We start from the raw sequence: 18,094 nt of genomic DNA, 5'->3' as shown, positions 1-18,094 counted from the left end.
GTCCATACACCAAAAGGCTGTAGGTTTGATTCTGGGTCAGGGCACATCCCTAGGTTGTGGGTTTGATCCCCAGTAGGGGCATGTACGGGAGGGAAGTGATCAGTGTTTTTCTTTCACATCCATGATTCTATTCTCTAATCAAAAGACATACAATCGGACTTCAGGTCAAGATGCCAGCATAGGCAGACATGGCTTGCCTCTTCGCGCAATCACATCAAAATTACAACCAAAACATAGAACAACCATCACTAAAACTGTCAGAAATCAAGCTGAATGTAAGTCTGACAATTATGGAATTAAGAAACCACATCCATTGAGACTGGGAAGAGGGGCGTAAATGCGGAATGGGCTGGTCCCACATCCACATGTGGTGGATAAAAATTCGGGAGAGATATCTCAGGACCAAGGAATCCCAGCCCCACACCAGGCCCCTCAAGCCAGGGTTCCAGTGCCAGGAAGATAAGTCTCCATAACTTCTGGCTGCAAAAAACAGTGGGGATTGAGTCAGCAGAAGAAACTGCTGGAGCCGCAAGCAGTTCTTCTTAGAGAACCCATACATGAACTCACCTATTCAGACTCACATCTTCTGAGCTTGAGCACCAGAGTAGCAGCTTGAAAGGCACCAGTAATTTACAGGGAGGAACTGAACTGTCTGGCATCAAGGTGAGGAGAGGCCATTGTCCCTTTTCTAAACTGTATCCATACATAGGGGGCAAGCTGGTGCCATATCAGACTCTATCAACCTAGCTAACACTGTTTGACTGGCCTTGGAGATCCTCAGAGACTCCACCCCACCCAACTTACTGGCCCATCACAGGTGCTTTTCCATATTAATCACTAGTCTTGACTCATGCTTCACGACTTCCTATATCCTATTATACAAGCAATAGCTGGCCTCAGTGAGCCCCAGACGTGGCACTAGCAGCAACCAGCTTAGATTTATAATGTGGCTTCACCTAGGAATCTCCAAGCCCAGCACAAGTAGCCATCTCAGATTGCTTTAGAGCTCAGACAGGGTTGTCCTGGGCAAAACACAGGTGGGGGCTGACCTTGACCTGTACCACCTGGGAAACCCCAGGGCAACGCACCCATTGGACAGCTACCAACCACATCAGAGCACCACCACCCTCCTCCCGCACAGCTGACCCTCCACAGAGGGCAGAGGTTAGTGATAGGTGGTCACAGCCAATCCTTGCAGCTGACTGTCCTGGGTATATCCCTCCCACTGACCTTCCAACAGCAACGAAGTCTCTACTACAAGAGGAGGGTGTACTCAGCCCATACAAAGGGTGCACCTTGAGTACCCAGCTTGGGTGATAGGGGAGGCTGTGCTACTGGACCCTACAGGACATGTACTACATTAGGCCATACTACCAAGACACAAAGTCAAAGCAGCTCTACCTAATATATAAAAATGAACACAGGGAGGCTGCCAAACAAGGAGACAAAGAAACATGGCCCAAATGAAAGAACAAATCAAAACTCCAGAAAAAGAACTAAACTAAATGGAGGCAAGCAATCTATCAGATGCAGAATTCAAAACACTGGTTATAAGGATGCTCAAGGAACTCAATGAGGACCTAAACAGCATAAAAAAGATCCAGTCAGAAACAAAGGATACACTAACTGAAATGAACAATTTACAGGGAAACAATAGTAGAGTGGATGAAGTCGAGAATCAAATCAATGATTTGGAACATAAGGAAGCAAAAAACAACCAATCAGAACAACAAGAAGAAAAAAGTATCCAAAAAAACGAGGATAGTATAAGCAGCCTCTGGGACAAATTCAAGAGGTCAACATTTGCATCATAGGGGTGCCAGAAGAAGAAGAGAAAGAGCAAGAAATTGGAAATCCATTTGAAAAAATAATTAAAGAAAATTTCCCTAATTTGGTGAAGGAAATATAGACATACAAGTCCAGGAAGCACAGAGCATCCCAAACAAGATGCATGCAAAGAGGTCCACTCCAAGATACATCATAAATCAAATGCCAAAGGTTAAAGATGAAGAGAGAATCTTAAAAGCAGCTAGAGAAAAGAACTTAAGTTACCGACAAAGGAGTTCCAATAAGACTGTCAGAGATTGGGAAGAAATATTCAAAGTCATGAAAAGCAAGAATCTAGAGCCAAGATTGCTCAACCCAGTAAAGATATCATTTAGAATCAAAAGGCAGACAAAGAGCTTCCCAGATAAGAAAAAAACTAAAGGAGTTCATTACCAAACCATTATTATATGAAATGTTAAAGGGACTTATTTAAGAAAAAGAAGATCAAAACTATGAACAACAAAATGGCAAAAAGTACTTATCACCAACTGAATCTAAAAATCAAACTAAGCAAACAAGAAGAACAGAGACAGAATCATGGATACAGAGAGCACTTCAATGGTTGCTAGATGGTAGGGGGTTATGGGAGAATGGGTGAACAGACGAGGGGATTAAGAAGTACAAACAGGCAGTTACAGAATAGCCATGGAGAAGTACAGTACAGTATAGGAAATGGAGTAGCCAAAGAACTGATATGAATGACCCATGGACATGGAAATGGTGAGGGGATTGTCTGAAAGAGTAGGGTGTGTTGAGTGGAGGGGGGGCAAAGGTGGAAAAAATCAGGACAACTGTAATAGCATAATAAGATATAATTTAAAAATAAAAAATAAAAAGAAGTCTTTAATTCAAATGCTTATTTTATACTGGATTTACCTCAATTCTTTTTTTTTTAATCCTTACCCAAGGATATGTTTATTGATTTTTTTCTTTTTTTGGGGGGGGGGGCGGGGGGGGACTTTGATGTGAGAGAGAAACATCAATCGATTGCCTCCTGCATGTGCCCCAACCAGTGAAGGTTATATGCCCTGACTGGGAACAAACCTGCAACCTTTCTGGTGTACAAGATGATGCTCCAGTCAACAGAGCAAAGAGGCCAGGGCAATTCTTTAGGTTTCACTAGGGTTTTTTTTTAATTAGTATAGTGGCTGTGAGGGCTGTAGGGTCCATTTTTCTCTTAGCTTCACTAACATATTATTTTCCTCCCTTAAAACTTTCTCTTTGTTATCTGCTGCCTCCACTTCTACTCTTACTTTTTTCACCTAGTTCCAGAACTAGTTCAGGAAGACTGCCATGTGATAGAAACTAGTGACAGCAAAGGGGAAGAAAAAGAAAGAAGAGGAGCTCTAGCAGTTATAGACTTTTCTCATCCTATCTTCTTTTCTTACTTGGCGCAAAGACACACTGGTCTTTACAAAGACTTAAACCGTAATCCCTCATTCACCACTACTCTTTCCACGTATATCCCATATTTTAATATTGGACTAAGAAAAACAAAGAAAGAAGAGCCTTTTATTTCCTGTCTGGTTCCCCTTATTCTTCCCTGTGTTTTAAAAACCTTTTCCTCCTAATTTTAAAACAAAGTTTCCACTCTTACAATTGGTCATATAGAGAGAGGAGTCTCCCTTTTTTACTGCTTAAAAATATCTTCACATGTTAGGCAGTTTCTACTATTATTAGGACACTGTTAGTACTAGAGGCACATTACAAATTAGATAGGCTTTTTTGATCCTGACTGAAGGGATAAGTGCCAAAGGAGATTTAAAACTTGTAGTTACAGCTGACTTTTAAAATATAAGCTATTTAAAAATCAGTCTGTTTATCCAACTGCAGTTAGCAGTCTTTGTATTTTAAGTCAACTAAAATAGCAATGCGTATAGTATCCTCATTTGTAGATGCATTTGAAAAGACCAATGTTATATTAGTTTAAATGGTTCCATCATAAACAATATTTATTGAAAACAATTTGAAAAGAGATGCACAAACAAACCTAAGGTGAGTGTTGTCTTAGAAACTTACATTCTAAGAGGTACCCAGTTTAAAAATAATTTTTATGTAAACCTAATTGCCAAGTAAAGACAGGTTAAGTTTATTATATTGCATAAAAATCTACTACATGATTTCTTTTAAGCTCAAAATATGTGGACCCTTCCTATTTTGAAGTTGCCTTATTTGCCACACAAAAGATTTAAATTAACTTAGAGAAAGTGTGAACTCTAAGACATGTAAGGTTTAGATGGCAGGCTAATTTTCATTACTGAGCTAATTGCCTTTCTAGAGAAAGTTAGGTCTTCTTGGATTAAATCAAGTAGACAGACCAGGTAAAATGGGAGGTACCATTAGTCCTGGTTTGCCTGGGACAATCCTGGCTGACACTAGTTGTCTTAGAGAGTAATTGCTACGGTCTCTTTCATTCTCAGAAGTATGCAGGGTTGGATGATAAAGCATATGGAAACCCTACTTCTAATGTGCTCTTTTCAAATGAAAGCAACACTGTTATTTAGGTACTCAACATGTGGAAGGCCAATAACTAAAGGGTATACAAAGAAATGTAAGAAATAGTACCTGCTCTCAAAGTGCTTAAAATCTAAAGAGATCAAATAAACATTCCAAGTTAAAGACAAAATATTTAAATGGCTTTGAAAACTATAACTAGAAGGAATGTTCTAAAAAGACCATAGTTACTTGCTATATGAATGGCATAATAATTGGTATTACAGGGTCTCACAGGAGATGGGGGTAACTTTCTATTAAACAATTAACACCACAGCACCCAACATCACCATTTATTGAGTGCCTTATATGTTCGAGGTCTGGTTTAGAGTGCTTTACATGCACATTAGTTAACCCTCACAATTATTCTATGTGGTGTACTATGATCACAAGTATGAAAATTTTACTGATAAGAAATGTACCTGATAGAGGTTAAATAACATATGAAAGTTGGTAACACATTTAAGTGACAGAGCTGACATTTAAACTCAGGTTCTCTAATTACAAAGCCAGTGACCTTTTTTAAAAAAATAATTGTTTGTTTATTTTATTTTTAGAGAGAGGGGAAAGGAGAAAGAGAGGGAGAGAAACATCACTGTGTGGTTGCCTCTCACTCGCGCCCCCAACTGGGGACCTGACGTGCAACCTAGTCATGTGCCCTGGCAGGGAATTGAACCAGCGACACTTGGCTGGCCAGCAGCCAGGGCTTACCAGTGACCTTTTTATTGCTCTTGTTTTCACATAGGGTGGTTGTTTTCAACTGGAGGTGATTTTGCCCCCCAGGAAACATTTACTGATATCTGGAGACATTTTTGTTTGTCACATGTGTGTGTTTGGGGTGGTTAGAGAGTAATGTGGAGGGAACACTCACTAAAAATTATACAAAAAACCTTTTAAAGATCAGATCTGATCTCAGTCTTGCATCGCTGGTAGCATTTGAATAGGCTGAGGGGTAATGGTGATATGGATGAATTCTAGATAAGAATATATAGACTTCCGGCCAAGATGGAGGCTTAGACTGACACGCTCGGTGTCTCCCTCTACAACTAAGTAGGAATACAACTACCTCAAAACCAAAGATAACCAGAAATTCCAGAAAATAAAACTACATGGAAGCCCAGCATATGAAGTTATAAACCAGTGGTGCTCGTCTGGACAGGTAGGAGGGGCGAGAAACCATGGAGCTGTTTGTGGTGGCAGTGGGGATAGCAGAGGGACTGCGAGAAACACTAGAGGAGCAATTCCGGCTGCAGTCGAGACCCCGCAGCTCGCGATTCCAACGCTGGGAAAGGCAGCCCCCCCATTGCCTCAGAAGGTGAGGCCCAGAGGGCGGGGGACGGATACCGATCTCTCAGTGGAGAGTAACGGCACGAATCCATCTTGGACCCCCACCCCCACACAAAGCACCTTTTCACTGATCGCAGCCGCGGGTCACCGGGTAGTGATGAGTGCACGGGGCTCTGCCCCCTTATAGCCTGCCCAGGAAGCAAAACTACACGACCTGACAGATGACCAAATAGGAAATCTGAGGCTCAGTTCAGAGCTAAAGTCATAAGGTGGCTTACAGAATTAACAAGATTTGGAACAAGACAGGGAAGGAATGAAAGCTAGTCATACTGAAATGAACGAAAACACATACAGGACAAGTGGTGAGGAAATAAAAACCAGAGATCAAATCAACAAATCGGAACATAGGGAAGGAACAAACAGTCAACCAGTGCAGAAAGAGGAAACAAAAAGTAAGGAAAGTGAGGAGAGACTCAGAAACTATGGGACAACTATAAGCGAATGAATATTCGAATAACAGGATTGCCAGAGGGCGAAGAAGAAAAACTAGAAATTGAAAAATTATGTGAAAAAATAATGAAGCAGACTTCCCTAACTTGGGGTAGGAAATAGACTTACGGGTCCAGGAAGCACAGAGAGTTCCAGAAAAACTGGACCCAGGGAGAACCACACCAAGACACACTATAATCAAAATGTCAAAAATTAAGGATAAAGAGAGAATCTTAAAAGCAGCAAGAGAGAAGAGAAGAATTATGTACAAAGGGGTCCCAATTAGACTATTAGCTGATTTCTCAAAGGAGACTCTGCAGGCAAGAAGGGACTGGCAAGAAATATTCAAAGTAATGAAAAGTAAAAAACATACAGCCACTATTACTCTATCCAGCAAGCTGTCATTCAGAATAGAAGGGCAGAGAAAATGCTTCCAGGACAAAGCAAAACTGAAGGAGTTCATTAGATCCAAACCACTATTATATGAGACGTTAAAGGCACTGGTTTAGAAGAAGGAGGATCAAAGCTATGAACATTAAAATGAAAACTTCATCACAACACCAAACAACAGAAGCTAGGGAATTGAAACAAAGGCAAACTAAGTAGGCAACGAGAGTGGAAAAACAACTATAGGTATGGGGAACATACTGGGGGGAGGTCAGCAGGGAGGGGGAAGGGAGAAAGGGAGGGAGATGGTATAGGAATTAAGAAGCATAGTAGGAGGGAATGGAGTAGACAGGAAGAGGTTGAGAAGAACTATATGCACAACCAATGAACTGGACTAAAAGGGGGGGACAACTGGAGGGAGGGGGGCCACTGGGTGGAGGGGAGCAGAGGGAAAAGAAATTGGGACAACTGTAACAGCATAATCAATAAAACATTGAAAAAAAAGAATATATATTAAGTACAAGAGAGGTTCAAGAGACAGTGAATAAGTTAATTTAACAAGCTATAAGTAAAACCGTATTGAAGGCAAAGTGGGAACAGAAGTCTAAAAGAGGAAGTGATCTTTTAAAAAGACTGAGGTACCTGAACTGATTCACTGAAGATTTTTGAGCAGGGAAATGACATAAACAATAAATTACAGTAAGATTAATCAAGAAACCAGGGCAAAGAAACTAATTAGGATGCTACTGCAATACTTAAGCCATACATAAAGTATTCAGCGTTTGCTTTGGTGTGGTGGTAGTGAAAAAGAAAGAAGGAAGCCAGAAGCATATATACTTTTATGTATCATAAGTTTTTTGTTTGTCTCAAACAGTAATAAATTACCATTCTTACCCGTAATGCACTGAAACTGTCCATCTTCTCTTCTTATTGTAAATGCTTCCCCGGGGTTAACTTGTACCAGAATAACCTTAAAATGAGGGGAAAAAGTATTAATCAAAACAAAGGTAGAGCAAATTAGTCTAACAAGATATTAAATGCTGCCAGTAAGAGAGTAGATGTGAGCTACTTAACCCTATTGAACTGGGAAGAAAAATGGGGACTACATATTTTATACATTAGTTTAAAAAGTATTAATTAACTTTTCTGGAGGTAAGAGTTAAGCCAAAAGTAAGGGAATTAAAAAAAAATAGTGACTAACTTTTATTGGAAATTCAATAAACATCACTTTGAAACAAAGTTGGAGTCAAACCACAGAATATTTGGGTCGCCTAGGCTTAGTCGATCAGTTTGCAAGTATTATTTTTTTTTTAAATATAGTATGCATTTATAGGTAGAGCACATTTGAATTAGTATGACTTTTCAAATTATATTTAAACATTTGAAAAACAGAAAACTGGAAAAAAATCTAAAGTCCTTCTATCCTAAGATAAACATTGTTAACATTCTGATAAATATCTTAGTATTGTTCTCTATGCATAGACCTAATTTTTCTTTTTAAACACACATATAAGATCTCCAATTCTGTATGTTTTTCCAGCTTAATATTATAGAAAGACTTTTACATATTACTGCTCACAGTATTCCATCAAATGACTCCACCATAAACTACAATACTTTACCATTCTCTTAATGTACAAAACCATTTGGTATGTAGTTTTTCCCTCTGTATAATCATATTCCTAGAAATAGAATTTTTGTGTCTGTTGCTAAAATGCTTTTTACAAAGGTTTTATTAATTCATATTCTCCTTTATAGTCTATGAGAACACCCTTTCACCAAATTTTCCACAACCCTGGAAAATATAGTTTAAAAATCATTACGACCTTGATAGATGGAAATAGTATGTTACTATTTTTTAAATTTGCACTTTATTATCAATGAGGTTAAATGCTATACTTTATGTTTATTGCTAATTCTTTTGTAAACCAGCTGTTTGTTATCTTTTTGGGGTCCTAAGTATTCTTAGTAATTTATATTAATTCTTTGCATATTAATAATAATAATATACTATATTTTACTGCAAATATATTCGTTTTGTTTTCTCCTTAATTTTTAATACAATTATTTATTTTCTTACAGCCAATGTTATCTATTTTTTGCCTTTGTGACCATCTTCTATTGCTTCTAAATTTAACTAGTGGCTAGCTATCAAGCACTCAAAATGTGGCTAGTCTGTATTTAGATGTGCTTGCTGTAAGTGTAAGATACATCCTGGGTTTCAAAGAGTACAGAAATTCCCAACAATGTAAAATACCTTGTTAATAATTTTTATATTGATTACATGTTAAAATGATATTCAAGACATTCTAAGTTAAATAAATATCATTACAATTAATTTCACCTGCTTTTCCTTTTTTAATGTGGCTATTAAAATTTTTAAAGGTAGCCACAAGCCAATTATGAAGGGTCTTGTGAGCCATTTTAAGGGCAATGATGAATGTTACTTATGCAGGTAGTGCTAGGGAGACCTGTCAGGAGGCTATGACAGTCATCTAAGTAGGTTTCTTTTAATGCATTAATTCTGACTTTCAACTCCTATTAGTTCCTTTCATTTTCCTTGGGCTTACCATGATATTTTTCTAAATTTTTCAGTTGAATACTTTATTTCATTCTTCTTTTATAAATATATGCACTTAAGACTATGAATTTTACTTAACTCAGCTTTAAGTATATATATAATATTTTCACTTTTTTTTTTCTTAGATTTCCTGCTATTTTGTTCCTATGATTTCCTATGACTCAAGAATTGTTTTAAAGAAAACTTAAATTTTCAAAGTGGGCTAGAGGATTTTCAGTTTGCTTTTATTTCCAATACATTTTTATCATTCCCAACAAATCCTAATTTAAAAAAAATATTTTTAACCCATTCCATTTTTTTTTTACTCCTTTCTTAATTAGTCTTTGAATTTGGTAGAGGTGATGAATTACTGAAGGATGTTACCTGAGACTGGCATTGGGTTAAAGTACAAGTTCTTAACCTGGGGTCACATATAACGATTCACAGGCTTTGTGAGCTACCCAGAATTGTATATGAAACTTTCTGTAGCTATTGCAATTTTTTAGAAAAGCGTTCAATGTTTTCTTCAGATTTCATTAAATTCTTAATGAGGACCACGACCCAAAGTAGTGCTTACTGTATTACACTATGCTGTGTGCTTTATATAGATGTTATTTCTTTTAAATCATAATCATCCACCAGTACTTGTATTGTGAGGTTCTATAAAATACTAATTGTTCCTCTAATGAATTCATTCATTGCAAAGTTGGCAAAAAAGAAATAAAATTAAGAAAACAAAACATGACATATATATGTCTGTATATATATAATATACAGACATATATATATATAAAATGTACCCTATGAAGTAAAAAATAAGGATAAGCAGTCCTCTATTATAATAAGGTGCTCCATAAAATAGTAAGTGATGAAATTTATTCTTTTATCTAAATATCATTTATTAAACATCTACTGTTTGGCACTTATTCTTATATGTACTATGGATACCAAGAAGAAAAACAAATCACAGTCCAAGGCCTCAAGAAGACCACAGTCTAGTGAGATACAGAAGTACTCAGCCAATAAACTGTACAATGTCATAAGTGGTATGGCAGAGATATGAACACTGTCCTAGAGGCTCCACTCAGCCCAGAATAATCAGAAAAAAAATCATGAAGATGATAACTGCATAATGTTCAGAAGGAAAGCCAGGAGTTAAGCTAAAAATGAGAAGAGGACATTTCAAGAACCACATAGCAGTATGAAGTCAAGAGGGTGAAAGAGATAACTGACAATTTGAAAATAGGGAAGAAGTGTGGTATAGCTAAAGTTTAAACTACTTTGTGAAATGCAATGGAAAGAGGTAACATTGAGATAATAAGCAGTCGCTAGATCATGAAGATCCATAAAAATAAAGCCAAGGAGTTATAACAAGGGAAAGTCATATTCAAATTTCACCTGTACTAAAAATTCTTATTTTGAAATATTTAATAGGCAGAGAAAAACTGCAATATTGGTTCAATGATCACTCTTCATCTAGATTCACCAACTGGTAACATGCTGTCACATTTAATCACTCTCACACTCACTCTTTTTTGATAAATCATTTTAGAATACATGAGTGGTGTTAAGTTTGACCCCTTGGTTTAGGTGGTATCAGTCAGATTTTTAGTGAAGTAAAAGTCACATTACATAAAATTAAATTAGGTTTAAATTAACATTATTCCATGGCATTTAGTATGTTCACAATGTTGTGCAATGACTACCCATATCTAGTTCCAAAACTTTTATCCACTCCAAAAAAAAAAACAAAAAACAAAAAAAAAACCCCATATCCACTAAGGTATCACTCCATTTGTCCCCTCTCCAAAACCCCATTAGCCACTAGAATTTGCTTCTGTCTCTATAAATTTACCCATTTTGGATGTATCATATAAATAAAACCATACAATATGTGATTTTTTGTGACTGGTTTCTTTCACTAAACATGTGCTTGTAATTCATCCAAGGTTGTAGTATGTATCAATACTTCATTCCTTTTTATGGACATAATAGAATTTGTGTATCCATTCAAACACTGATGGACATTTGGACTGTTTTGACCTTTTGGCTATTGAGAATAGTGCTGCCATAAACATTCACGTTTAAATCCTTTAGGGTATATATCTAGGCATTGACTTGCTGTGTCATACTGTAAATCTGTTTAACTTTTTGAGAAATCACCAAACTTTCCCACTGCAGCTGCATCATCTTACATGTCCAATATTAATATACAACGGTTCTAATCTCTCCACGTGCCAATGCCTGTTATTTTGATTATGGCCATCCTGTAAGCATAAAGTGGTGCCTCATTGTGGTTGATTTGCATTTCCCTAATGATTAATGATGTTGAGCATTGTGTCGTGTGTTTGTTGGGTATGTGTATATCTTCTTGGAAGAAATGTGTATTCAAGTCATTTGTCCCACTTTAATTCAGATGTTTGTCTTTATTTTTTGAGTTATAAAAGTTCTTTATACACTTCCGGCCAAGGTGGAGGCCTAGACTGACACACTCCATCTCCCTCCACAACTAAGAAGGAATACAACTACCGCAAAACCAGAAATAACCAGAAGTTCCAGAAAATTAAAGCTACACAGAAGTTCAACATATGAAGTTATAAAGAAGCGGTGCTTGTCTGGATGAGTAGGGTAGGAAGGGTAAAGCCGGGGTGGAGAGGTCAAGCTGTGCTGGCGGCGCGATGGCAGTGAGACAGCGGTAAGCACAGACACCTGTATTTAAGGGGAGGCGAGAAGTGCCTGGGGAGTACCCCCGGCTGCAGACCAGAGACCAGACTGTCAGCTTGCAATTCCAACACCAGGGAAGGCAGACCCCCTTTACCTCGGACTGTGAGGGCCAGAGAGGGTGGGGATGGAGGAGGAGGCTCCTGGTCTCTCAGTGGAGAGTGAACGATAGGAATCCATCTTGGACCCCTGCCCCCACACAGAACGCCACAGTGTAGTGAGAAGGGTCGCCCAGCAGTGATGAGTGCGTGGGGCTCTGCCCCCTATAGCGTAGGAGGTGCGACAGCCCTGCCCAGGAAGCAAAGGTACACAAAACTGTCAGGATGGCACCGATCATCATAGAGATCCTGGTGAGGCAGCTGACCAGACAGCAAATATCTAATCTAACAGCTCAGCAGATAGGTGATGTTTCTGAGGCACAGTGCAGAGCTTTGGTTATATGAATGCTTACAGACCTAACAACAGATCTTAAACAAGACGGGGATGGAGTGAAGGCTAGTCCTGCTGAAATGATGGAAAACACATATGAAACTAGTGGTGAGGGAAAGACAACCATGGATCAAATCAACAAATTGGAACATAGGGAAGGAACTTACAGCAAACCAGTGCAGAAAGAGGAAACGAAAAGTGAGGAAAATGAGGAGGATCAGAAACCTACGGGACAGCTATAAGCGGGCCAACAACCGAATCATAGGGTTGCCAGAAGATGAAGAAGATGTAGAAATTGAAAAATTATGTGAAAAATTAATGAAGCAGAACTTCCCTAACTTGGGGAAGGAAATAAGACTTACAGGTCCAGGAAGCACAGAGTTCCAAAAAAACTGGACCCAGGAAGAACCATACCAAGACACATTATAATCAAAATGTCAAAAATTAAGGATAAAGAGAGAATCTTAAAAGCACCAAGACAGAAGAAGAGAATTATGTACAAAGGGGTCCCAATTAGACTATCAGCTGATTTCTCAAAGGAGACTCTGCAGGCAAGAAGGGACTGGCAAGAAATATTCAAAGTAATGAAAAGCAAAAACATACAGCCACGATTACTCTATCCAGCAAGCTGTCATTCAGAATAGAAGGGCAGAGAAAGTGATTCCTGGACAAAGTAAAACTGAAGGAGCTCATCAGATCCAGTCCACTGTTATATGAAGTGTTAAAGGGACTTGTTTAGGAGATGGAGGATCAAAACTATGAACATTAAAATGAAAACTATATCACAACAACCAACAATAGAAGCTAGGGAACTGAAACAAAGGCAAACTAAGTAGGTAACGAGAGTGGGAAAAGAATTATAGGTATGGGGAACATTTTGGGGGGGAGGTCAGCGGGGAGGCGCAAGGGGGAAAAGGAGAGAGATCGCCCAGGAATTAAGAAGCATAGTAGGAGGGATTGGAGTAGGTGGGAAGATGTTGAGAAGAACTATATGCACAAGCAATGGGCATGCACTAATGGGGGGGGGGCAACTGGAGGGAGGGGTGTCACTGGGTGGAGGGGAACAAAGGGAAAAGAAATCGGGACAACTATAACAGCATAATCGATAAAGCATATTTTTAAAAGTTCTTTATATATTGTGGATACTACATTCTTTTGGATATGGGTTTCGCAAATATTTTCTCCCATTTTGCAGTCTGTCTATTCACTTACTTCATTATGTTCTTTGATGTACAAAAATTCTTGACTTTGATGCAGTCCAATTTCTCTACTTTTGTTAAACCTTTGTTGAACTTTTGGTGTTATATCTAAGCCTGCATTGTCAAATCCAAGGTCATGAAGATTTATTTCCTCTGGTTTTATCGTTTTGGCTTTAATATTTAGGTTGCTGATCCACAGTGGTGTGAGGCAGAAATGCAATTTTTTCTTTTTCTTGCATGTGGATTTCCAGTTGTTTTAGCATCATTTATTGAAGGGACTATTCTTTTCCCACTAAATAGTTTTGGCACCCTTGTCAAGAACAAATTAGCCATAGATGTGTGGATTTATTTCTGAACTCTCAATTCTATCCCATTAGTCTATATATTTATTATTATTGCCAGTGCCAAACTGTTTTGACTAGTGTAGATTTTAGTAGATCTAAAGTAGAGAAGTGTTAGTCCTCCCACTTTGTTGCTCTTTTTCAAAACTGTTTTGGCTATTTGGAACCCCTTGTCATTTCATATGAATTTGAGGATCAGCTTTTGTATTTCTTTAAAAAAGAAAGGGATATTGGAATTTTGTTAATGATTGCACTGAATATGTACATTCCTTTGGGTAGTGTTACCATCCTCACAATATTATGTTTTCCAGACCATCAACACATGATGTCTTTCCATTTAGTTAAGTCTTCTTTCATTCTTTCATCATGCTTCATTAGTTTTCTGCATACAAGTCCTTCACAAACTTGGGTAAATTTATTTTGATGTATTTTATTCTTTTGGATGCAATAGTAAATTAAAAGTTTTAAATTCCTTTGCAGATTCTTCATTGCTAGTGTGTAAAAAAGTTGCACTTTTATGTTGATCTTATACCCTACAATTTACTAAATATGTTTATTAGCTCTAGTTATTTTCAAATATTTTTACTTTTCAATTATAGTAGACATACAGTATTATATTAGTTTCAGGTGTACAACCCAGTGATTAAACATTATATAACTTACTAAATAATCTCCCAAATAAATCTACTATCCTACACCATACATAATTATTGCAATATTATTGACTATATTCCCCATGCTGTACTTTACATGACTATGACTATTCTACAACTAACAATTTGTAGTTCTTAATCCCTTCACCTCTCCCCACAAGCCCCTCCTATCTGGCAACCGTCAAATGTTCACTGTACCTATGAGTCTGTTTCTGTTCTGCTTGTTCATTTAGTTTGTTTTTTAGATTTAATTGTTGATAGATATGTATTTACTGCAATTTTATTACTCATATTTTTAATCTTTTTTCCTTCTTCTTAAAGAAAATCCTTTAACATATTATGTAACACTGGTTTTGAGGTGATGAACTCCTTTAGCTTTTTCTTGTCTGGGAGCTCTTTAAATGTCCTTCAATTCTAAATGATTGCTTTGCTGGGTGAGTAATCTTGGTTATATTGAGTTGACCAAAATGTCCATTTAGTTTTTTTCAATAAAATAAAAGACACATTTTTCATTTTCACCAATAACTTTATTGATTTGAGTATTTTGATTATGTTGGCTATGTTCCTCATGGTATAACATTGTTCTCAATAAATGTCTTGATTTGATCGCTATCAACTTGAACTGGTCTACCTGACTGTAGAGCATCGTCCAGCGAGAAATTTCCAGCATGAAACTTCGCAAGCCACTTCTGACATGTTTGATCAGTCACAGCACCTTCTCCATACACCACACCAATTGATTTTTGCGCTTCAATTGCTTTTTTACCTTTCTTGAACTAAAAAAGCATAATATGGTGAAAATGTTGCATATGTTTTTCCATCTTCAATATTAAAATGGCTACACAAAAATTCACCATTTTGATTTTTTTAAATGGATGCTGATATGACAGCTATCACAATACAATCTAACAAAATTGTTTCAAATGAAGTTTAAGTGCTACTAGAGCCATTTTACAGAAAAAACCCAAACAAACTTTTGGCCAACCCAATAGGTCCTTGGCTCTCATCACTTAGAATATTTCTGGCCAATTGGCCAATTACTTCTGTCTACAAAGTTTCTGTTGAGAAATCAACTGACAATCTTATGGGCATTCCCTTGTAGGTAACTAACTGCTTTATCTTGTTGCTTTTAAGATGTTCTCTTAGTCTTTAACATTTAGCACTTTAATTATAATGTATCTTGGTGTGGGTCTCTTTGGATTCATCTAGTTTGGGACTCTCTGTGCTTTCTGGACTAGTATTTCTAATTCCTTCATCAAGTCAGGGAAATTTTCCGTCATTATTATTTCACATAGGTTTTCAATTTCTGGCTTGTTCTCATCTCCTTCTAGCATCCCATGATGTGAAGGTTGGTACTCTTGAAGTTGTCCCAGAGGCACCTTACACTATTCTCATTTAGGAGGGGAGTTCTTTTTTCTTTTTGCTGTTCTGATTGGGAGTTTTCTGTTTCTTATCTTCCAAATCTCTGATTTGCCCCTCTGCTCCACCTACTCCACTATTAATTTCCTGTAATATATTCTCCATTTTACTTAATGTATTCATTACTAGTTCTCTTCTTGGCACTGGAACCCTGAGCTGCAGGGCTCGGTGTGGGCCTGGGACTTCTCACTCCTCAGCTGGGACCTCTACAGCTGAGATATCCCTCCCAATTTTTATCTGCCACATATGGGTGTGGGACCAGCCTGTTCCAAATCTCTGCCACTCTGACTAATCTCAATATACCTTCTTTTTTATATACTTGGCTGTAATGTTACAGAATGGGGGGTGTCCAAAAACCCCCAGAAATTGCGGCTGGGGGATGGGGAAAAGGAAGCAGCTTTTAGGATGCCTTTGCATGCCTGGGGCTAGTGGCTGGTAACATTGTTGCGCAAATGGCTTTGATGCTTCCAGGGCCCAGGAAGATGGGAGGGGGCTTGGACCATGGGATGGTATTGAAAGAGCTTACAGAGCCTGCGTAAGGTTCTGTGAATGGTCAGAACTGGTTACCACACCCACTGCATCAGAGAACGCAGTCGGGGATTTAAAGAGTAGCTGTGGACATTTTAGTGGGCCTCTCCATGCTGTTTTAAGAAGGTTCTCCATGCTGTTTTGAGAGGGAAACACCATGCGGCTTTGAGAAGGCAGTTTACAAGGAGGTTGAGAATCCATGCAGTTCTGCATTGAAAATTGGCGGGCACCACAACACAGAAAGACCTCCCCAATCAGAACTAAATGATCAGCAGCTACTGGTAAAACTGAACTGTGTCTAGGAAGTAGGAAAACAGTTATTCTAACTTTTCTAAGACTAGCCTGGTTTGGTGGGGGGAGGCAGAACTATGTGTTTGTGGGTGTTTTAAAGAACATAACACTTAATGGCATTCTACGAAGCACCAACAAACAATAGGAGTCAGAAAAATGGGGAGACAGAGAAACAACCCCCCAATCGAAAGAAAAGGTAGAATCCCCAGAAAGAGTGCTAAATGAAAGAGGAGAGCAAACTATCAGATATGGAATTCAAAACTTGGATTATGGAGAAGCTCAATGAGCTCAGCGGAAACTACAAAGAACTCCAGAAAAACTACAAGGAACTTATTGAGAATTACACCAGCATGATAAAGGACATGGAAACTATCAGTAATAGCCAGGAGAAAATGAAGAATACGATCTCTGAATTGAAGAACAAAGTAGAAGGAATTAAAAGCAACCTAGAGGAAGCACAAGATCAGATCAGCGAGCTGGAGGACAACTTAAACAAAAACTCCCAGACAGTGCAACAAAATGAAAAAAGACTGAACAAGACTGAAGAGGTTCTAAGACAGCTGTAGGACAACCTGAAATGTAATAATATCCGTATCATAGGAATTCCAGAAGGAGGAGAAGAAGAGCAAGGGATAGAAAACCTCTTTGAAAAACTAATGACAGAAAACTTCCCTAACACGAGGAGAGAAAGAGTCATGCAAGTCCAGGAAGCACAGAGGGTCCCAAAGAAGATGAACCCCAGCAGGCCCACTTCAAGACACATCATAATTAAAATGCCAACATTCAAAGACAAAGAGAGAATCCTAAAAGCAGCAAGAGAGAAACAACTAATAACATACAAGGGAGCTCCAATAAGGCTATCATCAGATTTCTCAGCAGAAACACTACAAGCCAGAAGGGAATGGCAAAAAATATTCCAAGCAATGAAAAACAAAGGCCTACTACCAAGAATACTCTACCCAGCAAGGCTCTCATTCAAAATAGAAGGTGAAATAAGGAGTTTCCAAGACAAAAGAAGGCTAAAAGAATACATGTCCACCAAACCAGCATTGCAAGAGATGCTAAAGGGTCTGCTTTAAGAAGATGAAGAAACAGAGAGAGACAGAGAGGAACACGAGTACAAAGGGGGAAAATGACAATGAATAAGTGCTGAAAGAAAGAAGGAACTTCTACCATTTGCAACAACATGGTTGGAACTAGAGAGAATTATGCTTAGCGAAATAAGCCAGGCAACGAAAGAAAAATACCTTATGCTGTCACCTATTACAGGAAACTAATGAACAACACAAACAAATTAGCAAAATTGAACCAGAGGTATGTAAACAAAAAATAAACTAACAGTAACAAAGGGAGAGAAGGGAGGGAGAGAAAGGGATAAGAAGGGGAAGGGTCTAGTCAAAGAACATGTATAAATGACCCATGGACATGGACAAATGGGTGGGGACTGAATGTGGGAGAAGGCGGGGCTGG

The 18,094-nt window shown here is 38.2% G+C and overlaps 1 protein-coding gene across 2 annotated transcripts in view; it reads right to left on the bottom strand.

Moving 5' to 3' along the window:
• Positions 1-18,094, bottom strand: part of FNDC3A (fibronectin type III domain containing 3A) — a 244,613-nt gene that overhangs the window by 132,878 nt on the left and 93,641 nt on the right. For both annotated transcript variants that reach the window (XM_090258101.1, XM_090258102.1), the window contains exon 3: positions 7,378-7,453. In XM_090258101.1, coding sequence (XP_090114227.1) covers positions 7,378-7,453 — 76 coding nt within the window. The remainder of the gene's footprint in view (positions 1-7,377; positions 7,454-18,094) is intronic.

The sequence above is a fragment of the Furipterus horrens genome, unplaced genomic scaffold, assembly GCF_987537825.1.
Source record: "Furipterus horrens unplaced genomic scaffold, mFurHor1.1.pri manual_scaffold_12, whole genome shotgun sequence".
NCBI lineage: Eukaryota > Metazoa > Chordata > Mammalia > Chiroptera > Furipteridae > Furipterus > Furipterus horrens.
The sequence above is the reverse complement of the archived record's forward strand: the minus strand, read 5'-3'. Positions and strand labels throughout refer to the sequence as shown.